Below are 26,253 nucleotides of genomic sequence, written 5' to 3'. Positions count from 1 at the left end.
AATCGGTCCTGGCATGCCAGTATGAGGCCTTCTAATATGTACAGTAATGTCTCTTCCCAACTGACCACTCCTGTAAGTGTGGTACTGAAAAAAGATGCAGTAGTGCACCCCTACTCTGGCAGGACTGTCATTTTTGGTGGCATATCATCATTTTTTGCAACACTGCAGAAGAACTCTCTGGCACTGTGCACCAGACCTGGGTGTCCTAACTCAGGACTTCACGTGGACAGCCTCGGAATTCCGGATGGTGCCGGTGATAAGGGTACCAGCACGATCAGGAATTATGAGGTCCGTGGAAATACTATGAACTAGTCATGCTTCCCCTGGAAATTATGCAATGCTGAAAGGGAAAACTGTGACGAGAATGAGGAATTACCAGGAAAAATTGGCCTGAAAGTCCAGATTCCATCGACAATTCCTCATTTCTCACAATATTCCCAGGGTTCTACATGTAATCCCCATGAATTCTGCAGTCCCAAAAGGAATGGTTGCTTAACTGTAATCCTCGTTCAGGTGAATCCCCTTTGAAATCCTAAGCACTGAATAGCCCAGCCCATGTGCGGGATCACAGAGCACTTTTTTTCAAAGAAAATATATGTTGCATTCCCCTTTGCTTTGAATGGCCACGCCTACATATTTGCAAAATAAATTTAGCAGCCTACAAATATATGTTGACCAATTCCACTTATTTACTTTATTAAGTAAATCTTTATGAAAAATATATAAATGTTACTAGAAATCTAGGTGACAAGGACAAAACCTGTTTCACAAGCCTTTTTTAAGGAAATGAAGAGAAAACATGGGGCATTGCAGCCACATAGGCTACAGCCATGTACGGTTGAAAACCAGACACTGCAGCTTTAAGGGCTAACAGTCCTATAGTATTCCATCACTCTCACTCAGTGGCAGTCACTCCAGGTTTTCTCCATTTTTTTCTACAATCGAGTCACAAGATACTAGAACAGAAAAAACATTACCTTTCTTTATCCCTTCCAATGGGAGACGGGTTACTTATTATTCTATAGTGAGTCACCTCGAGGAGAACTAGGAATATAGGCAAGCAACCATTCCTTATCCTCCAAGTGATCTCTACTGATAATCATAAGAAACAAATGGGCATTTGTTCTAGTTTCTGAATCAAGGCAGCAGTGTCTCGGACAGGTATGAACAGTCATCCAAAGTGCTGCTTTACAATATCCACACTGGGAATATTTCTCAGTAAAGCAGCTACAGGTGCTTCTTAAGGTGAGCTTTTGGTTTACCAGTCAAACTCCTATTAGCTTCTTGGTAACATAATAAGATGCAAAATACTACCTATCTGGAGACAGACTGAAGTGGCCAGTCCTTTGCTAAGTCACCTCAACTTACAAATTATTGTTTGTTTTTTAATCTCTGATTTTTGTCCAAACAAAGTAAGCACATTCCAGATATCTATCATATGGATATATCGCTCAGATGCAGAAATAGGAGTCAGAAATCAAGTAGGCAAAGCAACAGTTTGATTCAAATAGAAATCTGAAATCGTTTTAGGGAGAAACTTTGACTGCATCCACATGACCACTTTGTTCTTTGGAACACTGTAGGGGTTATGGTAGCATAATGCCAGAATCCCATTAACTCTGAGCAGATAATAAAACTACAACAAAAGCAACTTTCAATGAAAAATGCTGAAAAGACGTTTTGTGAATTGGCTCCAAAGGAAAGTCTAAAACCCATGAGAGACCATATTCAGCACAGATGGAGGAGAGTTATGTTATCAGGGGGTACATTTTCTTAATACCTCAAGGGAAGTTCTTCACAACTAGGATTTTGAAAAATGAGGTTTGTGAAGGATATTTTCTACAGATAGCAATAGGTGCTAAATGGAATTTAATGGAAGAAAATTGCAAACATGACCTAGCCAAATGAAGAAGATATAGTAACGGTGCCAACTTCTACACAAGGAGTGCCCTGGCGATATCAAGCCTTGCAATGGGACTGGTTACTCAAGGTTTAAAAATTAAGTTTTGAGTTGCGTACAGAAAGATGAGAGATATGCAGGTACACAGCGAAATGGGAAGAGAGCTCCAGACTTCGGCAATGAGGTAAGGAAAAGATCTGATGCCAAGTCTGGCACATTTAATTCTGAGAATATGTAGCAAATAAAGATAATGAAGAGTTAAGTTGACTTTCAGCTGATAATGAGTAATAAGGATCTGGATGTAAATATGGCCAGACTATTAAAATGCTGGACAGAAAAAGGCAGAGCTAATAAAAAAGGGGCATTTCTCAGTAGGTACCAACAAAGGGACTCTATAGAAGGACTCTAGAAGAGAGGAAGACATGATAATGTTTTTTGGGGCCCAATATAAGTTGGACAGCTGCATTAAGGATGACCTGAAATACGTTAGGCACTTAGGTGAGCCCAATAAAAAGTTAAAATAATCAGGTTTGGACACAGAGAGAGCTTGAAAAAGCTAAAATCAGATTGAAATGGAGGAAGTGTAACTGTCTGAGTGTGGTCTTAAAGGAAAAAAAAATAATGCAAGTCCAGTACACAGTCACTCATTCCCACCTCATTTAAACAAGGACCAGGGTGGGATGGAAGTGTCAAAGGCAGAAGGCAGAAGACAGATGCACTGATAAATCTTGTTCAGTACTATTGCTTTCTTCTGTTATTTACAGTCCTGGCTTAATTCATTTGTTCTGTTCCTCAACGTCTATCGGTAGCCTGCTCTGGAAATTCACTACCCTTGTGAAGAAAAAAAAAAGATATTGTTTAACATCGCACCCAAGCTTATCTATTTGCTCAACTAATAAGCAGTGGTTAGATTTGGGACTCAACCAAGAAAAGCCTCTGAACTCCACTTTACTGCCAAAGCTTTGTCACCCATTGGAAGTGGACATCAAATCCATACATCTCCCCAGCCAGCATGTACAGACCCCCTGATCCTGCATGCTTTCAAAGATTCAGAAACTCACAGGCATAAGGGCAGCAAAAACCTTGCAATAACAGTACTCACCTGAAACCTATGGGCCTTTTCAGCCAGGTCGCCTTTTAGACGCTCACTCTCCATGAAGCGGACCTGCAGCTCTGACAACTGTGCTTCCAACTTTTTGCGGCGTTGCTCTGAATCCAGTTTTGATCCCTGCAGGGACTTCACCTCCTTCAGTAGGTCAGCATTCTCACCTTCCAGGCTCTGCTTTACCTTCTCCAGGTTCGTTTTAAACTAGAGGTAAGGAAGAGAAATTAAAAAGTCATAAACATGCAAGGACTGTGGACTGAAATAAAGTGGTATATCAACAAAGATGAAGTAGCATGTGGCACTAACGTGTTGGTGGTCTAATGGTTTGACTTGATCTGACCAGGTTTCATCTTTTATATATTCCATTAATCATTGTAGGTCTATCAATCATACTCAACTTCACTACAATCCACCCAGCTTCCTTGTGAGAGCACAGAGTCACTATTTCCATCCTGTTGCGCACACAGATGACAGCAATCCAAACAAATTTGCTGTAATTTAGTAAGTTGTGGCATCAAACAGAATTATAACTATAGTGCGGGTAATGAAGTTCATTCCTGGGACTCAACACAGTAGGAAAATGATCTGCACTGAATAGTAAAAGATCTTGTCTTTAACTATCCTCTCTTCAGTGTAAAGATTCCAGCCTGGCAGCTCTTATGACATACTTTTTTATGGTTGCTGCTATGGAGCTGGTGACAGGGTTTACAACTGACTTGAGCGATATCAGGGTTAGTATCAAGTTCAAACATTATACATTTCTTGAACTATAAAACCATCTCAAGACACACCAGAGTTGGTGGAGGGAATCATTTTGATAGAATAGGAAGCCTCAAAATCTCCAGATTGTGAAGATCTTTAAGGATCATCAAAGTGCTTCAATATGTGAAGGATCGCAGGTCACGAGGATAAAGAGTCTTTGTGGGACTCAGGTAAGGTCTTTGGCTGGTCTGACTAGACATCTGTAGGAGGCAGATACAGTTTACGGATGCCTGGAGGGGATTGCTGATTATCACTGGAGTGGTAATAGTTTGATTCCTTTCTAGTGCCCTGCCAGAAGAGCTTTGAGATCACTGAAGGAGGGAAAATAAGTCAGTGACTTTAGGAGCAGATTCCTTGTTGGTATTTTTGGAAACGAACTGTGCGGTTAACATCTGGAGGAGGAGTAATAGATTGCAAATGATGGAGACATGATCCCATGTGCTCCTTTCCTCACTTCACTCTGGGTAGGATGCAGCAGTGGAGGAGTCCTCGCCACATCCTGAGTCAGAGGAAGGCTCTGGAGCCGCAACTCTTTGCACAAGGCTGGGATCTACTGCACCCAAACCCTAGAGATCCTAGATTACAATTTACTTGTACACATGAATCTTCTTTAAGGGGATAAGTGTCAGAATGCTGGTGCCTCAGTGTGCACTGTGGCCAGGCACACCTTCGACAGAGAAGCTGCTCACTGAGATGGTCCCTACCCTGCGTGACTGCTCCAGCTGCTCGGCGAGCTCCTCCAAGGCATTGGTGTGGCGCTGACGAATCTCCACGATCTGCGCCTCATGGGCCTTGGTTTCCTCCTCAATTGTCTTCTTTAGCTCGGTCACCTCATGCTCACGTTTTGTCCTGAAAAAGCGGGAATAAATGAAGATTTCATGGTTAGGAGCAGCTTTCACATCAGCCAATGATAGTACCTTGGGACCCTTCACTCTGTATGTTTACACATTATTCCACAATTCAAAATCACACAGTGAAATACTGTCAACATGGGATGCCTTGTTAGCGCATGATTGGCTGCACTGTAGGGATGCTTTGCTTTTGAATCAGAGTATAATGCAACAACAAACAGTGACGTAGCCCTGACACCTGGTAGTTTGTGTTAGAAATAACAACACAACATATGCCCAGGTGTACATATACAAATAAAGATGTAAAAATTCTAGTATCCAACTCCCATTTCTATGGTACAAACTACCTCAGCGTTTTCTTTCCCAACATCACTGCTCACCTTCGTTTGTTTTTAATGAAATATGTGCATGGTAAAGATGTTTGGGGCTGGCCTGTCTGCCTTTCTGAGGTTGAGAAACCAACACATAACGAAAAGTTTATTATACTGACGAAGTTCAAAAGTTTTACTCCACAAACTTGCAGAATAAAAATCTTAAGATTTTAACTTCCCCTGAGTCTTTTCTTGCTTCTAGGAAGGGACTCTGCATTTAACTTTGCTAACAAAATATTAAATATGTTCGTTAATTTTTAGGACACAATCTTAAATATATCAAAATGCACAAAGGACTGGAATGAAATAAAGATTGAGTTTCAGGCGTAATGAAAGTGGTTTTATAGCATTTCAACAGACAATCCGAGCTTGTTGTAAACGACCCATTAATCTTTATAGATTTATTTTCTGTGGATTTTCTGATGATGTTACTAAGCTGTAATGCAGGCTCTCTATCGCAAGTATCCTAATTAAATTATCTTAAGTAGGTTTCAATTAAATTCATAAACACTAAGTGCCAGATGTATCAAACAATTTTGCATTCCCAAACTGTGCGAATCGCAAAATTCGTCCGTTTGTGAATGCAAAAATGCCTTTCAAGATGTATGAAAGGCACTCGCAGTGCAATTTCAAGGAATTGCTAAAATAGTGATTCCCTGAAATTGCGACTCCATTTAGAGAATAGCAAATTGCGATTCTCTAAATAGGAAATCACAAATAGGGAATTCCTATTTGCAATTTCCAAAGCACATGTATCAAGCATTTCCTAAATGCGAAATAGACAGTTAGGAAATGCAATTACCACCAAATCCAAATTGGTGGTACGCATGTGCAATTAAAAAAAAAAAAAGCATTACAAATGCATTTTTTAAAATGACATGAAGCGCACATATGCCCGTAGGGCATGCGTGGGCTTCACATGTCTGCAAATATTTTTTTGGGGTGCATCAAAGGGGGCCTTAGGCCCCCAACACCCTGGGGTTTGCATTACCTAATTTGCGAATTCCTAACTGGAATTTGCAAATTAGGTAATGCAAAACCATTCGCACCTATGGACCTATAGGCCCATAGGGATGAATGGATTCCCATTCCCTAATTGCAATTCGGTAATAGTGATTGCGAATTTTAAGAAATCGCTATTACCGACTTGCAATTTTCATACATCCCCTTTTGCATTTCTTAAATAGCAATTTCTTAAAATTCACTATTTAAGAAATGCAAACCGGGAACTTGATACATTTGGCCCTAAATATTTACAGTAATGTTCAGTACCCTGAAATACTTACTGAATTAAGAACAAATGTATGTGTATGTATATGTTACTTGTATAGCGCAAACCTAGGCAAAGGGCAGTGGCGAGCTACACAGGGTTAAAGGTCAGGACACAGTCACTAGGTGACTGCAGGAGAAGCTGGGTTCTGAGTAGTGGTGGGTGTAACTCATGTAATTTTGAGCATAATCATGATATATTACCTGAAAAAAAAATCTGCGAAATTACACAAAATTAGAGAAGAGTAATTCTGCTTTTAGGGATATTTTCTTAGTGCAAAAAACATGCCCCCTTGCATCCAAAAGGGAGGGAAGGATGAATTTTGCGAAAAGGAAACAGCGCTATATGCAACAGAATATGAATGGCAAACAGAGCAACCGCTTGCGTGCACTAAATGTGCACTTGGGGCAGGGTATTCCCCCAAATAACTCTCAGCATTAAGAGCTAGTTTCTTATAGCAAAATGCACCCCTGAGTCCAAAACAGACATGAGGATGCATTTTGTGTTAAGAAAATAACGTTAAATGCAACAGAACGTAAACAGCAGCATGAGTAGCTCTCTAAATGTGATCTTGTGGTAGGATTTGTTTCCCCCAAATTACTTAAGTATGGGAGCAGGCATAATGGCATTATCATCAGCAGTTCTGCATCAAAGAGTAACGCGGAATTACTCCAGCGTAATTGAGATTCCATTCAGGCCTAGTTCTGAGAGAGGAGCGAGGCAGTTACTTCGTTTTGTGATCTAGTGTTTTTAAAGAAGTGCGTCTTCAACTATTTCCTGAGCTAGGCTGGGGCAGTACGATACAGGGTGTTGGTTTAGATCATGCCTATCTAACGGAAACATGTTTTTTTTTATTTATTTTTTTTAATAAAAATATATAACAACATTTTAAGAAGTTAAAAAGTGAAAGGATTTAAGGTCAGAAAGGTGATGATGAGTCTGCACATGCTGTAGAAAACAAACACAACATTCAAAAACTCAATCTTACAAGGACCTCGCAGGAAGGTGCACAGAGCCCAGAAAAAAATAGGAACCCTCAGAACAGAGCTGCCAAAAATAAACAAAGGAGTTGAAGGGGTGACTTTATGTAGAACAGTCTGTTGACTAAGTCAAGCACACCATGTGCACACACTGAGTTGCTTAGCTGGGAACAGAGTTATATGGTGTGTCAAGCCTTCTCTCAAAATGTACCTGATGTTTCTGAAAACGTGGCACAGCTATTCCACGCTTGTGATTTACTGTGCCCTGCCGGCGCATAACTTGTGAGAGGAATGGTTTGGGGGGGGGGGGGGGGGCACCTGTGTTAACGGACACGAGGTGAAAATGAAAAAAAAAAAAAAAAGAAAGACAAAACACACTTACCTGGCCTCCGTCCCTGCCGCTTTGCTTGTTGCTACTCTTGTGGTGTCCCAGTATTTACTGCTAGGACACCAGCACAGGCTACCCAGCAATCCTGGTGCTGCTTTCATGCTAAACTTATAATGAAAGCACCACCGGGAATGGCCTGAACCGCTCGGACTGCCACTCAGACACAGCCCTGGGGGTCTGTGCAGTTTCTCAAACTGCTGGAGAAACCCAAGTGTGCATGTGTGTCTGGCTGGCCTCAGATGGCCGGCAGAACACACATGCGCACTTATGTGCACTCTCCCCTCCTCTCCCCTCCCATGGCCTAGCCCAGCTCTGCACTGCTGGCTGTGCCAAAAGAAGAAAAATAAAACGGTAGCAAACTATTGTTTTATTTTTCTGCTTTTGGCTCCTCCAGTGGGGCGAAGCTCCTTCGCCATAGCGAAAGAGCCGCCCCTGCCTATAATGTCTCTACCTCCCCCCATAGGATGCATATGAGCAAGCTCTGAACTCCTTGATGATGATGCATCTATTCACCGTATTACAGAGCACATCTCTCTGCTTCCTTCTGCGCAGTTGTCTTTTGACACTTATGACCTCCCCACAAGACTGCACTTCATCTCACCATCTTGAGCAGGACTGATATTCAATGGGGGCAATATACAGGGAGTGCAGAATTATTAGGCAAATGAGTATTTTGACCACATCATCCTCTTTATGCATGTTGTCTTACTCCAAGCTGTATAGGCTCGAAAGCCTACTACCAATTAAGCATATTAGGTGATGTGCATCTCTGTAATGAGAAGGGGTGTGGTCTAATGACATCAACACCCTATATCAGGTGTGCATAATTATTAGGCAACTTCCTTTCCTTTGGCAAAATGGGTCAAAAGAAGGACTTGACAGGCTCAGAAAAGTCAAAAATAGTGAGATATCTTGCAGAGGGATGCAGCACTCTTAAAATTGCAAAGCTTCTGAAGCGTGATCATCGAACAATCAAGCGTTTCATTCAAAATAGTCAACAGGGTCGCAAGAAGCGTGTGGAAAAACCAAGGCGCAAAATAACTGCCCATGAACTGAGAAAAGTCAAGCGTGCAGCTGCCACGATGCCACTTGCCACCAGTTTGGCCATATTTCAGAGCTGCAACATCACTGGAGTGCCCAAAAGCACAAGGTGTGCAATACTCAGAGACATGGCCAAGGTAAGAAAGGCTGAAAGACGACCACCACTGAACAAGACACACAAGCTGAAACGTCAAGACTGGGCCAATAAATATCTCAAGACTGATTTTTCTAAGGTTTTATGGACTGATGAAATGAGAGTGAGTCTTGATGGGCCAGATGGATGGGCCCGTGGCTGGATTGGTAAAGGGCAGAGAGCTCCAGTCCGACTCAGACGCCAGCAAGGTGGAGGTGGAGTACTGGTTTGGGCTGGTATCATCAAAGATGAGCTTGTGGGGCCTTTTCGGGTTGAGGATGGAGTCAAGCTCAACTCCCAGTCCTACTGCCAGTTCCTGGAAGACACCTTCTTCAAGCAGTGGTACAGGAAGAAGTCTGCATCCTTCAAGAAAAACATGATTTTCATGCAGGACAATGCTCCATCACACGCGTCCAAGTACTCCACAGCGTGGCTGGCAAGAAAGGGTATAAAAGAAGGATATCTAATGACATGGCCTCCTTGTTCACCTGATCTGAACCCCATTGAGAACCTGTGGTCCATCATCAAATGTGAGATTTACAAGGAGGGAAAACAGTACACCTCTCTGAACAGTGTCTGGGAGGCTGTGGTTGCTGCTGCACGCAATGTTGATGGTGAACAGATCAAAACACTGACAGAATCCATGGATGGCAGGCTTTTGAGTGTCCTTGCAAAGAAAGGTGGCTATATTGGTCACTGATTTGTTTTTGAATGTCAGAAATGTATATTTGTGAATGTTGAGATGTTATATTGGTTTCACTGGTAATAATAAATAATTGAAATGGGTATATATATATTTTTTGTTAAGTTGCCTAATAATTATGCACAGTAATAGTCACCTGCACACACAGATATCCCCCTAACATAGCTAAAACTAAAAACTACTTCCAAAAATATTCAGCTTTATATTAATGAGTTTTTTGGGTTCATTGAGAACATGGTTGTTGTTCAATAATAAAATTAATCCTCAAAAATACAACTTGCCTAATAATTCTGCACTCCCTGTAAGAAGCCAGCTCCGGTGGAAAGCATGAGACGCTGGCATTACTGGCAGTGTGAGAAGCTGTTACCTGTGGACAAGGGGAGGGGTGGTAGCCTGAGGACCTGAAACTACAGTGCGGTTTGAGAAGATAGGACTGACATTAAGCAGGATGTTGTGGTGCTAGTTGGCAGTTTTGAGGATCTGGCACTAGAAACAACTTAAGGATCTAGTATTGCTTGATAGGGTGAAAATGGCACTAGTAGGCACTGTGAAGATGAATCACTGGTAGGTATGTAAAGAACCTGATGCATTAGGCAATCTGTACGAATATGCAGGGAGAAGTGAGGTTTGGTGGGCATTGTGAGGAGCGGGCCCCAGCGGGTAGTGTGGGATAGTTATGATGCGGAATGCACAAAGCAGACCTAATGGCCAATGTGAGACATTCAAAACGGGCAGTGCAAGAAACTATGAAAGGCAGGCAGTGTGAGGAGTGGACACTTCTGGGTGGGTGAGTGGCTTATACTAAAATAGAGCGCTAAGTAGATGAAATTGGCAATCAGCATTAGCTCATATTTTGGAGATCCTTATGAGAAGTTAGCACCGGTAAGCCAGTGTGAAAATCTCAGACTTTTGGTGAAGTCAAGAGGTTGCACTGGGTCAGTCTGAGAAGCAGCACTTGCAGGTTGTGAACAACTCGAATAGCTAGCTTTAGTGTGAAGGTCTCAGACTTGGCATACGAGTGCATAGAAGAATTTCAATTAGTTTCAAGTGCTACACAAGGAAGCTCACAACATTTAATATTGGCCAGTTGACTTTCACTGTCATGTAGGCACCAACTAGGCTACAGCTAGAAAGGTAATTTAACACTGCCATATAAAACTTTTCATGTTTAAACATTCACTTTCCCACTGAAATCTGACGCTTTCAGTTACTGCTGTCTTTACACTCAAATTCTAAGCAAACACACCATGCCCCATCTCAAAGATTCTACAGAGCGAAACCCACCTGAGCTCCTGTTGAGTGGCAGTGGAATCCAAAGTATCCTCAAGTTCAGTCTTCAAGGCTTCCAGTTCCTCGCCCAGGTCGCGCCGCTGCTTCTCCGCCTTTCCCCGAGCAGCCTTCTCAGAATCCAAGTCTTCCTGAAGCTCAGCCATCTGGGCCTGCAGCTCCCGTAGCGACTTCAGCACTGCATTCTTCTGAGAGACTTCACTGTCCACCCTGAGAGGGAAAGTGGAAACCGCAGTTGAGAAGTAAGGAGTGACACAAAATCGGTTTCACGGCGAACCTGATGGGAACAGAAAGAGAAAACGCTGCCCTTGCACATGATAGGCGTGTCTGAATTACTTCTGAACAGCAAGGAATGGGTTGACTGACAGTAAAAACCTCTCCAAACGGGGTAGGAGGTTCTGGAATTTATTAACCAGAGGACCAATGTAGAGTCTGACAGTGGGCTCATAGAAGTGGGGAAGAGGGTCACAGCGGGGTCTGTTTCTTGGACGGTCATAGGTCAGGTTCGCTACCATAGGTCTGAGACAAAAATATCATGGTCACATGTCTAACCCTGCAGTAGAAAAGCATAAAGGCCACGCTTGTCAGATGAGGAGTGACTTGCCTTCCAGAACACAGAAATCCTTTCCCCCCACTTCTCTTTTCCAAAAGATACCTCGCTGAAAGAAACCATCCTTGGGAGATTGGGAGTTTATGTGAATGGGATTCACAAGACAACGAAGATAAGTGGAAGACTTTCCAGCACCTACAAGAAGTGGCGTTACTCTGCACATGGTGCAACAAACACCTACAACCCTTCACAAAACAGAACAGGAAGGGGCAGGCCTGTTAACAGAACACAGGAATACTGCCCAAAAGTAACTTACTGGGGGATTCAGTGAAGCAATTCAAAGACCAACACGGATATGAGGTCAGAGTGATAAGCATCTGTTGGGAGGGACCATTAAACAAAGCCATGGAAGAGGAACGCTGCCTTTAAGGGTCGCTCAGATTCCTGGCTCATACTTTCTTTGTAGAACCAGGGAAGATTTTTGTGAGTGGGTGCACAAAGGTGCATGATGTGGACTAAGGAGACACAGAAGACACTCTAGCCATATAACCACCACACTGCATCTCTATTATGACACTTGCTTGGATGATGCTGGAGTTATGAGTGCTTTTTGGACAGTATCCATGAAGAGTACTATAGTGTACAACTAGTAATGAAGTGCCACAATACTGCTGCACTCCAACTTACCACTTTCAGGCACTAGACTTTGCAGTGGTTATACAGTGGAGGAGACTTACTCGTCTTACTCTATGAGGTGCTATGGGCAAGGAACACAAAACACATCAAGTAACACAGACCAGTCAGTGCTATCACTTCTAAGAGAAATCTTCTTCACCTAAAAAAAGCTAATTAATGATAGTACAAATTGCAAAAGGCACAAATAAGATTTTAAAAAAAGGTATGAGAACTTTCCTTCCGGGCGGTCTTGGTATCAATTTAGAACTTATATAACATTTATGCAGTGAATTATAGATTTTTATGGCCTGTGGCTCTACTATTTCCCTGCTTTCAGGAGGCATCCAGTTTACTTAGTCCCAAATGAAAGGAAGCAATCTATTACTTTTGTTATGATACATCTGCCTTTTACCATGGTGTCTTGCTAGTCCTAGGTGAAACTTGGGGCAACTGAATAAGCTTGAGCTCATGTCACTGAGTTTCCCAAAGAACAGTTACAAATGCAAAATACCAAAAGCAACCCACAAACGAGCTTCACTAATATCCAAAATGGTAAATTAAGGGTGCCAAAGCCTAGGCCAATTTCACAAATGTTTTAAAGGAGCAAATGGTTATCTAGTAGTTAGGAGTTTTGGTTCATGGGTCAGTCACTGGACAGGATGGACCAGTAAGGCCCCTAAGCGAAGAAAATCAAGTGACAGTATTGCAACACATCCTCTCCTTTTTCAGATTCTGCCACAAAATTGTGAGTGCACAAATGCATTCACTTCCACATCTAGACTAGGTCAATGCCGGTTATGCATATCTCCCAGTCTTAATCTGCTGTCTCCAGAAGACCCCAAGCCCCTTAGTAAAAGTGCTCAACTCAGTCTCCAGTCATTTTCTTCAGCCTCACTGGTTAACAGTCAGAAACAATTTCCTGCATAATGTACAAAATCTACCAGTTACAACTTCTCTCCAAAGTTAAAAGTTCCAACGGGGCAGCTAATAGTGAAGGGAATGGCCTAGCAGCTGAGTTTAGCCTCTATAGACACTGGTTGACACTGGCCAAGGCACCTTTTCCTTACAGCAAATAATGGCATGGGATTTAGAACTCCGTTCCTCTAAACTGCGCTATCTAGGGTGACAGCAAGTAACAGAGATGTTTTAAATAGTTCTGGAATTAGGGGGGCCAGCCACAGCCAATGGGACACTACCAGCAGGGAAGGGGAAAAATATCCTTTTTCTATTGCAGCCTGTAAAGAGTGTGAGTGATGGCCCCTACAAGGCTAAAGAGTTTCCAAAGTGCTCGTACCAGATACTGTAACATGCAGACTTCCATACCCGAAAAGGACAATCTATAGAGGGAATCAATTTTGTGCAGTAGTAACTGGGTGCTTGAAAGGCAACAATGCATAAGGTGCAGGAATTCCCAGCCTCACTACACAGCTGTAAAATGCTACCATAATCCTCACATATACCACACATACTCAGGTGGAAGAAGTATCCACGTTATGGAGGGGTTAGTGGGTTTTCCCAAGGAGGTCTCCACAAAGGGTAGAAAAAAAAAGCTACTGGTTCTGGACTATAATTAAAGCTGCCATCACCCGTCAGTCTCATCATAGCCTGGACTAAGGCGGGAGCATTAAAAAAACACCTTCACTGTACTCCATTGAGCTTACAAAATACCACTCCATTACTTTATTCTTGATTCTTGGCAACTGGGTTTCCATCTCTTAAAGGGATGACAGCACCTTGATTCTAGTAACCGAAGAATTGAAAACCATGTTAGACAAAGGTGACGTGGCAAGGTGACCAGTTTGATGCCACTTTCAATACAGTGGACCATGTCGTATGGACAAGATGAGGTTTGATGGTAAGGTAATTTCTGGTGGACTGTACTCTATCAGTAAAACTGGCACATCATCAATCTCAGACACCAGTTTCTCTCGTAGCCCCAGAGGGGGATTTCTTCTTCCCCATGCTTTTCAATTTGTATGTTCATATCCTCTTCAACATCATCTGATCATTTGGATGTAAAACCTTATAATGACTCAAAAATGATAATCCGTCTGGATAATCACGCACCAGAATCAGTGACTGAACACTGGAATTGCCTAGCTGTTGTCCAGCAATGGATAAGACACAATCTTTTAGAGATTTAGGCTAACAAATCAAACATTCTGACTTTTGGAAGAAACCAGAAAAGCTAAGGAGCTCACAGCCCTGTAACCAAGGGCAATTATCTTTCTCCCTTTAAATCTCTGGGCTAGCAGTTATGGACTAAGCTGAAACAAGAAAGCCAATGCACTTTAGCGTGCTGGTTTCTATGTGCTTTGCCTATTGAGAAGAGCTCTAATTTTCTTACCATCTGGGAATCAAGCCCTGGTCATGGCAGCCTGTGCGCTGTGCAAGGTAGAGCATCGGAACAGGGTCTATACGTAGGTCTTGTGATTATCCTTTGAAACTTCAATCTCTGGTACAGAAATCCACGTGATAAAGAAGGCAGCCAAAACTTAGACTGAATGCCCATTGTAGATCTGGGATATTTAAAACTATAGTGTGTTGATGACCAACTGGTTGGACAATTATTTACTTACCTTCCAATTATAGTCAAGAAAAGTCATCTACACACGCTGCGTTGAAGGTGATCTCTTACTGTAATTTAAAAATGTTATCTGCCAAGAATGTAGCCCTCTTCATTCAAAAGGAGTGTACTATCTCATCTAGGCCAAGAAGGATATTGTTCATCAGATGGTAGACTGGTATAATTGCCTAAAGGCTTATGTTGAAGAATATGCACCAATTAAATTTTACAAACGTAACAGATCAAATACATCCCAACCTGTTTCACAGAAGAGGTTAAATCAATATAGACTAATGTCAGAATGGTGGGGCGTCTTTGTGAGAAGCAACTATCAGAAACTCTTTAATCAGATCTCAAGAATACTTGGAAATATATATAAACAGGCCACTTTATCAGCAAAACATACTATTTTGCCAATCAAATCCGAGATATAGACAACCTGTTTAAGGCTCTTGGCTGGTTCTGAAGGAGATGGCACATTCTAAATCCACAGACGTAGCTGCTGTCCATAGGAGCAACAATGTTCAGGCTCATTCCCAAGACAACATTTAACTCATCCGTTCAAAAAGTCTCTTGTAATGTTAAACCAGGGCTGAATTTATCATTTGTAACTGCCTCTCCCATTTTTAATTTCAGAGTTTTGTCTCTAAGATGTAATTGCATCACTAATTAAATCTACACAGTGGACCAACTATCCACAGGATCAACGTCCCCTAGAATAATTAAGGAGTGCCATATATTCAGGATACAGTGAACCCTTATATTTGAAAAGGCAATATTCTGACTACACCAAAAGAAGGTAGTGGTCACACCACTTCTAATGTCAAACAGCTTGGAGGTTGTTGACCATTCTAATTACTGTCTGATTTCTAACATTCTCTAGCTTCTTAAGATCTTGGGGAAGACAGCTACAATACAGCTTCAGTAACACGTGGGGGCCAGCTACTTCAGTGGAGACAGACAGCTGTGCTTATGGCCACATCAAGGTGCTGAAACAGCTTTGAATGACATTTAGCCTGCCATATGTAAGATTGGACACTCAGTGTACCCAGCACTTATGATGCTGTTGTATCTCTCAGCAGTCTTCGACACCCTTGACCTTCCCAAACTGATGGAGAGGTTGAGTGTAGTTGCAGGGATGGGATGGACCTCTCTGAAATGGCTCAAATTCTTTCTCCTACAGAAAAAAAGCTTGAGTAATAAGCCAGCAATTAACTGGCCAAGTAATAGTACGCTCTGGGTTCTCACAGAACAGCTGTTTGTCTCCACTTTTTATTAACATTTCTAGCCAAAGATTACACCAGCAGCTTTTTACTGTGGGGGATCCGTGTTCCTAGATATGCTGATGATGCACAAGTTGTGTTTAAGCTTTTTATGCATCCTTATGTGGATAGACAGAGAGGCGAAGGAGTATTTGATTTATTAAGGAATGGATAATTGAGAGCAGGTTAAGTTTACATGCTTCCAAACCTGAATTTCTACATCTAGTACTAACGCTTGGCTGAAAAACGGTAACAGGTAGGCTCAAATGAGGTTAACTTTCACTAAATGGCTGTTAATGGGCTGTCAAGTTAATCAGATTATACCTTCCTCGAATTACCACCTGAAACTATCATGTAATAATTACATGTGCAATTACTGCCACTAAAATCATTTTTTGGAACGCTTTCTTAGAAAGTACATCTAAAACCAATGTGAGAAAGTTACAGACAGTGCAAAATTTTGCAGAAGCCCAAGAGTGTGCATGTCATAAAAACCCGGCACAACCTTCGCAGTCTTCCTCTAACATCCCGGATAAAGTAAAAAGTATTAATGAGGACACACAAAATTCTATTTGGCATTGTCCCTTAATATATGAAACAAGATTTTTGTTTACGCTGTCCTAACAGGGTGTTAAGGTCTAATGGAGAATGTTCACCAGAGCCTCCAAAACCATCAGGAAAAAGGCAGATGGTAAATCTTTTCCAACCATGGTTAGGTCCCTATGGAACTTCCTACCACAGGGGATGAGGCATATCCAGCATCTCTCTCTGGTTTGCAAAGCTTTAAAAATATAAATATTATCTAAGATTTCTGGCTTGATCTATTACTAGCACTTATAGTCACCCTTTTTGAGGTTTTAGCACTATATACATTTGTATTTCAATTCAGAGTATTTTGCCTATACACATCAAAGAATGACATACCTTGTAATGGCCAGTATTCAGGGATTCTGCTGCTATTAACGTAATACATGTGAAAACAGCCTTTTACACAATTGCAATATTTATGGAGATTGTTTGCACCCCTCGGCCACGATAAAGGGCTCCATTTTAAGAGGACTAATTGAGAACTCACTAATTTGAGTACCATCTTGATTTCTTAATAGAAGTGACTGCTGAACGTTTGTTTATATTTTCTGAATTAAGCTATTTGTTTGCTTGGCCACCTGTAATGGTTAGTGTCATGATCGCTGTCATATTGTGTCTGTGTTATAGAGTCGGAATAAGCAAGTTCAACAATCTGAAAAGTATGTTAGTTGCACTGTGACTTTTAAGTGTGCAGTCGTCATACACTCTTGGTTTGTCACCAAAACTTATAGAAGGGGATCACACAAAAACTATTGAATCAGCATATTTCCTAAGCTATTGAAGCTGCCATGGGGCTGAGTAGACTTCAGGTTGGCCCCACCTATTCAAACTCTTAGCATGCATTGCCATGTTGTCAAACAGAACTCCTCTTCGGCACACAAAACATTAGCATCTTAGGTCACTTAAAGGGGACACTGTTGCCAGATGTTGGCAACCATCACGCTAAGATGCCGCCTTCAGAGCTGGATGGACTGCCAAGACCCAATTCTACTGGTGGCTTCCTGTAGCATCTGGCTGGATGGCTCACCATAGCCAGAAATGTTTTGATTTCTAGACTGGCCCGAGGAGATAACGGCATCAGTTTCCCTACAGAGAGTCTCACCTGGCCAGTGCTGCCTGCAGCTCCTCCTCCTTGCGGGCCAGAAGCTGCTTCAGCTCCTCAATCTGCTGCTGCAGCTCAAGGAGCTGGTCCTGCAAGTCAGTGGTCTCGCCATCCAACTTACGCTTCACCTTCTCCATCTCCTGACGGCTCTTCTCTTCTTTCTTCAGGCGGTCTGAAACAGCAGGTAAGAGTCTGAGGCCATTTTGAAGCAAAGCATTTTAATACGTGTTCGTCGTACCCCTTACATCTCTTGCAGGGATCTGACAGGCCCCACAAATCAAGTCACTTATATGTTAAACCACTTCAAATGTAACTAGAGGGTCAACTACTTTATCTACCTCTGCAAGAGAAAACGTAACAAAACACACGCTCCTGTTACATACTAGCGTGAAATCTCAGATTTAGATATCAAACCACACCGAACAACAGAATAATTTGCAATTATCTTGACCTTCGAAGCACCAGAAAATTTGAGTAATTCCAGTGTGAATCAATTCAGTTACCCCTGGCCTATGTAAAGGAAAGGACAAATGTTGTATTAGTGTCGGGAGAGGGAGGAAGGTTGGTAGACATTAGAGATTCAGTTACAGACTATGATAGAGGCTGGAAGTATCCAATACTTACTTGTTAATAACCATAAACCACATCAACTACATGCTAAAGATAACCCTAAAAAATGGTGAAATGCATATGCGGGTGCGGAACATATTCGATAAATGAAGGTCTATGGCTGAGCAAGTGATGTTCAAAGTAATGTTATCTTTGCATAACTATGTCTTTCCAAGTTTATTTTGGGGAAATCTGAAGCATAAAAGTGGTGGTTTTCTTTAAAAACCTGCATGAACACTTCTGGTTCCCATGTCTTGATTCTGACATAAAAGTTCCTGCTTAGGGACTGCAAGGGAGCTTGGTGCTGTCTAGATGATGGGCAGTCTTTCTCCTACATTGGAGAGGAAAGCTTTAACAAAGTCAAACTGTAACTTATTTGGCTTCTACAAAGTTGAACTTACGAAGTAAGTGTTTTCCGTGCTCTTATAATACTGACCCCATAAAAGACTGAAGTCATAACATTAACTTGCCAACTTACACTTTGCAAAGGTGGTGTGCTAAATGTGGGAAAACGGATGTGTGCGCTCTTACGTGCTTGTGTGCATAAAAATGGGAAATATGGTAAAAAAACGATGAGATAGGAGAAAAATGTTAATACATCATATAGGAAAACATCAATTACCCTAATCCAACACAAGACTATCTGAACAATGCATGCATTGTCCACAAGTATAGTTAGGAAACTAGGAATAAATAAAGAATGTATGTCAATTACATACATATCTGGATATACATCAAACACTGCAGAATTTATAAGTGTAAGATGGAAACATTTATGAAGCAATAATATACATATAAACTACAACCATGTGGAAACTACACGTTGTAATGTATCTTTAGACAAAACCATTACAATTTTGTAAACTTCTTGTCACAGAACCATCCTAGGCCATCAAGAACCCTAACTAGGTTGCAACCCAGCTTATTTGACAACAGCAATAAGATCAAGGGATGTTTTCCTGCAACAAGATTCCACATACCTGAAACCTTGGTAATTCCATGAAATTGCAGCTTTCAAAATGACCGTTTCTCACTATGTTGGCATTTTTCTATACTGCTATGTAAATTTTTCTAATTCTAACTAAAATAAGCAATAAGATAATTTATGAAAAGCATATAGTTTTCAGAAACAGGATTACGTAGAAGACAATGTTAAGTTGTTAAAGAGGTATAAAGTTACTTTTCGATATTTGAATGAGCAGGAGAAATGTTTTACTGTAAACGTTTACAAGAATTTTAAAGCAGTCAGCACTGTTAACTGAAAATAGGTCATAGATGTATTTGATACAACGGCAATTCCTGGTGGAAACTAGGCTCCAGGTTTCTCCAGGAAAGAAATATCTTTTTTGTATGATGATTTCAGATTATTGCAATATTTAGTATAGTATAGCCAAACTGCAGTTGCTAACCCTACCCCACCCAGTAAGGCAGTGCGAGTTTTATTCACTTTTAAAATATCAGTCAGATGAAGGTATCCCCACAGAGGTTAGTGCATGCTGTCTCTGTCACACCCTGCGGGAAGGGACCAAACCCCATAGCCAAGAGTATTACGTTTATAGTGGCTTCCTTTAGACCTATTTTCCCATCTAATATGTCGGACAATGGCTTGCTGCTTCACCGACATAAGCCATTCTTATATTGGTGGGTGGGGAGACGGTAAAGACTCAAATGCCGCCGGAAAACAGCTCACCACCCCAGGGCATGTTTTTTAAAGCATGTATTACACTACAGGGTCATAAGAAAAACATTCACTCACTGCCCTGCCCACTACAGACTTCATACAGGTGCCTCTACGAGCAGAGGCTGCCCCCCACGACCCCAGACTCCCCCTTCCACCTAAGTATCAAACCGGAGCTTGCACACCCACTTTACCTAATAATCAGATTCAAGATAGCTTATACAGAAGAAGCAAAAGAGAAGAAGCTTGGAGGCAGATAGTGAAGACATAGGAGAAATAGCAGCTAAAAAAATTACAACATTCATTCTCTGTTTCAAACCGATGCCCACACTCTTTTGAAAAAAAGAGTGTCTATGAGCTTGACCTCTGAATCCCAAACAAATAATACTTTAAGTGCATGAGGGAATGACTTGCAGAATGAAGTGGAATCAAGTTTGACATATCTCACGATATTACGAAGCACCAATTTGTTGGCAAGTCACCGCACTAAGTGACAAAGACAACCACTACTCGGCCAAAATGAACTCAGTCCACTTTCCAAGAGACAAAGTGCCTCCCCTTCATCCACACTGGCCAGAAACTATAGTAAAGTCCAGTGTCCAGTCTATTGTTGGTACTGGATGGTGTACAACCTTTCCAGGACTGATATGCTCTTTGAGAGGACCATCCAGATGCTTAGCTAAAATGTCAGTCGCTCAATCAATGTTTCCCTCTGAATGGAAAGGCCATAAAAACTAAAATCGGGGCCGAAGATCAGATAATTAAAAAAACTAAAATCTTCCCTTAGAGGGTCCTTCGTTTAGAAAAAAAAATCATTAATGCCATCAATTAGTGGCAAAAAAGTAAGGCTCTTGGAGAATGTCCTCTCAAAAATAAATGTTTGGCAAGTCAAGAGAATAAAGTCTAGTGTAGACATGTGAGGACTGTAGACCTGAGGTTTGTGAGAGGGACTTGGGCCAGTCTTCTGACTGTATTCTCGAAGATGAAGGCCTGGATATTTAAGTCTCCTTCAAAGATGAAGAGAACCCCCCCAAACCTGTTCCCAAAAAATCCTGGTTATTGCATCAGGTGGAGACACAAGAAGTGGCCTATCTATAATTTTCTGCTTGTTTTTCCAACAAGGAAAATCTAACTATCTTCCCCATGTTCTACGTAAGATAAGATTCTGTAACATACATGTGAATGTGAAGATGGAGTTGTCAATGTTTACTATTATCCAAAAGTAGCCTATTGGTGTTATCAATCTCCGCCACCTGTAAATTATCTCATTCTTTTGATCTATACCAATTCCCCCAGGAGTCGTTTTTAATTTTTCCTTTTTAGTCTGTATTCTCAATTTCCATTATATTAATTATAGTTTTCTGTTTATATTTCAACACAGTTTTCCTTTTGCCTTTTCTGCACACCAAAGACCATAACGACGAAAATGGTGATAAACTTGAACTAACATGGGAACACATTTCTGGTGCCCTGGCTCAATCAACAACGTAACTTCAAGACCATATCTGAATCTAGCTTCTAGGCCATGGCTAACTTAGCACAAGTAGTTTCATGCACATCACTCTACCATCCCAGCACCCTCCTAGCAGACTAAGCTGCATCATTTCAGCAAACGAGCACTTCTATATGATGTGCAGCACCCATCCACACAACCTCACAGACTGGGTGGACCTCTGAAGGAGCTGGCCTCACCTTCCATATCTGCAATGACAGCTTCATACTTGTTGCGGAGTTTGTTGAGACTCTTCACCTTCTCCTCTTCCTCAGTCATCTGGGAAGTGAAGTCAGAAACACGGTCTTCCATCAACTTCTTCTCCTGTGCACAAGGAAAAAAAAGGCAGGGGAAATTAAAGGCAAAATGTAAATCTTACCCACATCTTAAAACTCAAAGTATGAACAGCTGGCTTTGCAGATTATTTTTCCGACTGTTACAACAATTACATTCAAAGGCCAACTTCGCTAAATAAATTCAGGAGATTTACTGGCAAACTAGAGAATCTAAAATGCTGAGAGAGCTGAGGAGTCGGTCACGTTTTAGTCAAGCATGACATAGCACGGACTAAACCTCTGACCTGTGGCCTAGTGTATTCAATACTAAACTAGCAAATCTTGAATTGCAAATGCAAATCTTGTTAGCCATATCTGCCCAATTATATGGTTGCTAGATCCCACTGTGCAATTTCATGGTGCCTATACCTCTTTGCCTAATCCCTTACTGGTTAGGTCTAATTATGCTGCTTAGACCCCAATCTCCAGTACCTCGCTATTTAGAACTCCCTGCCCAGTCGCATGCCAATCAGACCTCACTAACCAATCCCAATCTGATTAGAACCTCATTGCCCAATAATATAACAGTTAGTCCTCTTTGTGCATTCCTATACCAATCAGATACTGCCCAATCAGACAACAGTAACAATTTTACATTGCACATGATTTTACATTAGACACAAAGGGCCTCATTCCAACCCTGGCGGTCATAGACCGCCAGGGTGGCTGTCCACGGAAGCACCGGCAACAGGCTGGCGGTGCTTCATGTGGAATTCCGACCGCGGCTGTAAAGCCGCGGTCGCCCAGCCGGGTCCGGCGGTTTCCCGCCGGATTAGCCCCGGCTGGGAGAATCCTCCATGGCAGCACTGCAAGCAGCGCCGCCATGGGGATTCCGACCCCCTTCCCGCCAGCCTGTTTCTGGCCACTGGCATGGGCAGTGCAGGGGCATAGCAGACAGTGAAAATCGCGACGAGTGCAACTGCACCCGTCGCACCCCTGCAACACCGCCGGCTCCATTCGGAGCCGGCTTCTGTGTTGCAGGGCCTTTCCTGCTGGGCCAGCGGGCGCTCCCTTGGCGGGCGCCTGCCGGCCCAGCGGGAAAGTCTGAATGGACTCCGCGGTCTTTTGACCGCGGAGCGGCCAATTGGCGGTTTCCGCTGGGCGGGCGATTGGAATGACCCCCAAAATCATTCACTGAATTGAGCTCATTGCTCAATCTCCAACAATTAAACAGTGAGTGCATATGTACCCACCCCACATCACAGGACTAGCTAACAGTCTCACCTTGCTGAGTTTGGAGTTCTGATCCTCCAGCAGAAGGATCACCTCTTCCATCTTCTTCAGCTTCCCTTCAGTCGACACTCGCTCCAGCTGGAGCTTCTGTCTAGCTGCTTCCTCCTCCTCCAGTTGTTCTTCTAGATCCTGGAGAGAGAACAAACATTTAACATCAATAAAAGTATGCTCATGCTCAGCGACACATAATATGGTAGAATCTTTGCAAGTGACCCAGTGGTGAGGTGTAGGTCGGTCAACTTGCAAATTTCACTGACTGGCAAACCCCCAGCCCAAAGATGGATTCTGGTAAATGGAAGCACTAATCTCGATTCTATTAACACTCAGGTGAATGCTGGCAAATTAAGTCTCTGTATCAATTTAATGATTTCTACAAAAAAAAAAAAATAGTTTGGCATTAGGGACATGTTAAGATGGAAAATATCTGTGTTCTCTCGAATGCTGACTTTGAGCATCCGCTCAGGGACAGCCAGAACATCAAGGCACACTGATATCTATAGAATTATGCTAGAGGTCTCACTTTATGTAGTGTTTTTTTGCATTGATGGCTTTTCATGCTCTTATTTGTTGCTTTGCTCTCTGCTAGTCACATTTCATCAATTACGCGTCTGTCAACCAAATGAGAGATGTGGCTCAATTTAAGATCACTGGCAGGTCTGCAGCCCTTCTTGACTTGAAAATTAACTTTGCCTAGTCTGGCAAATCTCCCCTGAAAGTTCCTCTGCTCCCAACCTTAATTGTGAAAAAAGGAGCATCTATCCCAACCAAGAAAATGAAGCAAAAATCTTCTCACATGTATCTGATGAATCTCCTTTATTGAAATGGAGGGACCTCTGAACTTTGCCTGTGTTAAGCCAGAGTTGCAGCCCACATATGGCTCCAACAGCCCACTAAGTGAGGCAGAAAGGAGTCTTTCACATGCACATGCTGCACCCCAAGGAGAAGGTCAGACTTTTTAAAAAATACCTATCCCACCATGAATGAGGCAGGAAAGACTCTTACATATGAACAAAGCGAAGCAGGAAGGCTCCCCCACTTTTTCCTTCCTGCAGGTCGTAGAGTGAGGGAGATCAGAGCATTTCACTTCTACTTGAAACGGAGAAGTGAGTCATTCGTTTCTTGTCTAACTGTAATGTTGCTGCCCAAAAAGTACAGGAGGGTGCCACAGCCACAAAGTGAGGCAAGAGGATGTTGCCGCTGCAGCTACCGCAGTTCCAGTTAGGCACCAATAAGTCATCGACCTACACATACTGCACATTGAGTCCTGCAGAAAGACTCCCCAACATGTCTGTCACAGCTCAATGGATTAGCCATGGAAGACTGCCCCACCTGCATATGCTGCTGCATTTTCCGCTTCTCATTCTGGAACTGCTGGTTGCGCTCCTCTTCTTCCTCTACTCGTGATTCTAGCTCATGCAAGATGTCTTCCAGCTCCTGCTTCTTGGTAGCGAGTCGTGCCCGCATCTCCTCTGCCTCAGCAAACAGCTCTGTCTCAGCCTGCAGTTGCTCTGCCAGGATAGACTTCTCCTCTACTAGCTTTAAAAGCAATTCACACATATTTATTAGTAATGCTTTTAACATTAGGTGCCAATATGAACCAGTTGCTAAACATGGCTGAAACCTCATGTAAACCTTTTTAATATACTTTTCATGCATGTTGTTACGTACCAACACTATGTATGATGGCCAAAGTAGATAGACATTAAAATTCTATTCTTGAACATATCTAAGAGGCGGGCTGAATAATACGTTTTCAGAATACACTTAAGGTAACCACCAAAAAAAAAAACAATTGTAGTAACAGTGAGAAATAATAAATTCAGAATACTATTAGAGAGGAATACAATTCTAGAGAGTTCCACAAGTTCACATGAAGACAAACAGGGAACTGAATACTACTACTGGGAAGGCAAATGCTTGTAAGAGAGGTGGGTGATAATGAATTCTATGTGACTTCACAAGAGTTGAGGTTGGATAAGGACTGCAAAGAAGACACAAAAATGAAGACCTAATCTTGAGAGGGTTGTGATAGGTGAAGTAGTCTTATGAAAGATGATTTGTTCAAAATTGGGCAGAATTTGCATAGGCAGAATGAGACCGGGAGATGAATTAAGGTGTGATGTGAGAAGTCAGAGGTATGTTGTGGGTTCAATCTTGGGAGGTAGATGAGTCCTTTTTACCTCACATCTCCACCTGCAAAAACATTGCTTCAAAATAAACAAAAAATTAACCTTCCCCTCTTCCTCCCCTGGCTCCTTCCTCTCTCGAAATAGAACCCATAACTGATTTCTCATGTAACACATCCAATGATCTATCTCATTTCACCTCTGGAAGGACGTTTTTGTTTGCAACAAATAAGTTTTCATCACAGACCACTTCGACTCATAGACCCATGACTACAATTCATCACCATCTCAGAGGCATGAACTCATGCCAAATATTCAGCAACACCGCCAGCGCTCCTCATTGACCATGACACATTTTCTCACTCACTCCCCAAGTGCACAGAAGAATAGGTATCCTTTTAAATTAATCACATGTAATCACCACTATTCTAATGCCATCTTGCCGTCCATACCCATTCTATATCACGGCACATTAGGCACAGCAAAAATTTAGAACCAACATGCTGATCAGGTCTATGGACTTCACCTGGTTGGCCACTTGTTTAATGAGCTTTTCTCCGTCTTTGACCTTACAGGTACATCCGATACACTATTCTACTCTAAGCCCACAAGCAACCCATTTCCATCTAACCCAGATGTTATATGCATGGTAGTTAATATCCCCCTGTACTGCTGCCCGAAAGCCCCATCTCCTGGAGAAAACAATCCACAGACTCTCTCCATCCTTTCCTGAACCAAATACATAGTGACCACACTCCATTCCAAAACACCACATCTTGTGATCTTTTCAAGGATACACCCCAACAATTATCTCACACTACCTACTATGTACCATTGTTTCATTTCCTCACCATCGCAACCCTCCGAAATCAAAAGTAAAATTAGAGCACCTCATCACAAGCAGCTCAACAACAAGCACAACCACAACCCACGCGCATTAGAAATGAGCCCTGGAGCACTATCATGCATCTTTCACAAGCTAAACCTCAAACTTTTAAAATCCTCATCAGTTCACTGCAGCCAGCTCCATCGCAGCTTACATGCATCATAAGTAGCCTTCTCTTCCCACCATGCTCACCTATCAGTGATCTTTCATTATCAGCTACATATGTATCTTCAAACGTCACCAATATAGGAAACACCTTGACTAGGCTATCTGTGCCACTTGCACGCTACTACTAAACAAAGAAGACACCCATCTTTATTCTTACATTGTATCACATCATCCCTCAGTGAACTCAATACA

The 26,253-nt window shown here is 42.1% G+C and overlaps 1 protein-coding gene across 7 annotated transcripts in view; it reads right to left on the bottom strand.

Moving 5' to 3' along the window:
* LOC138246211 (myosin-10-like) overlaps positions 1-26,253 on the bottom strand; it is a 491,460-nt gene that overhangs the window by 104,787 nt on the left and 360,420 nt on the right. For all 7 annotated transcript variants that reach the window (XM_069200598.1, XM_069200595.1, XM_069200596.1 and 4 more), the window contains 7 exons: positions 24,211-24,417; positions 22,873-23,010; positions 21,514-21,637; positions 17,535-17,706; positions 10,789-11,001; positions 4,472-4,616; positions 3,003-3,209 (listed from right to left, as the gene is read on the bottom strand). In XM_069200598.1, the coding sequence (XP_069056699.1) occupies positions 3,003-3,209; positions 4,472-4,616; positions 10,789-11,001; positions 17,535-17,706; positions 21,514-21,637; positions 22,873-23,010; positions 24,211-24,417 (1,206 nt within the window). The remainder of the gene's footprint in view (positions 1-3,002; positions 3,210-4,471; positions 4,617-10,788; positions 11,002-17,534; positions 17,707-21,513; positions 21,638-22,872; positions 23,011-24,210; positions 24,418-26,253) is intronic.

Source organism: Pleurodeles waltl, chromosome 7 (assembly GCF_031143425.1).
Source record: "Pleurodeles waltl isolate 20211129_DDA chromosome 7, aPleWal1.hap1.20221129, whole genome shotgun sequence".
Classification (NCBI taxonomy): Eukaryota; Metazoa; Chordata; class Amphibia; order Caudata; family Salamandridae; genus Pleurodeles; species Pleurodeles waltl.
Note: the sequence above shows the minus strand (reverse complement) of the source record. Positions and strands in the feature narration are given on the sequence as shown.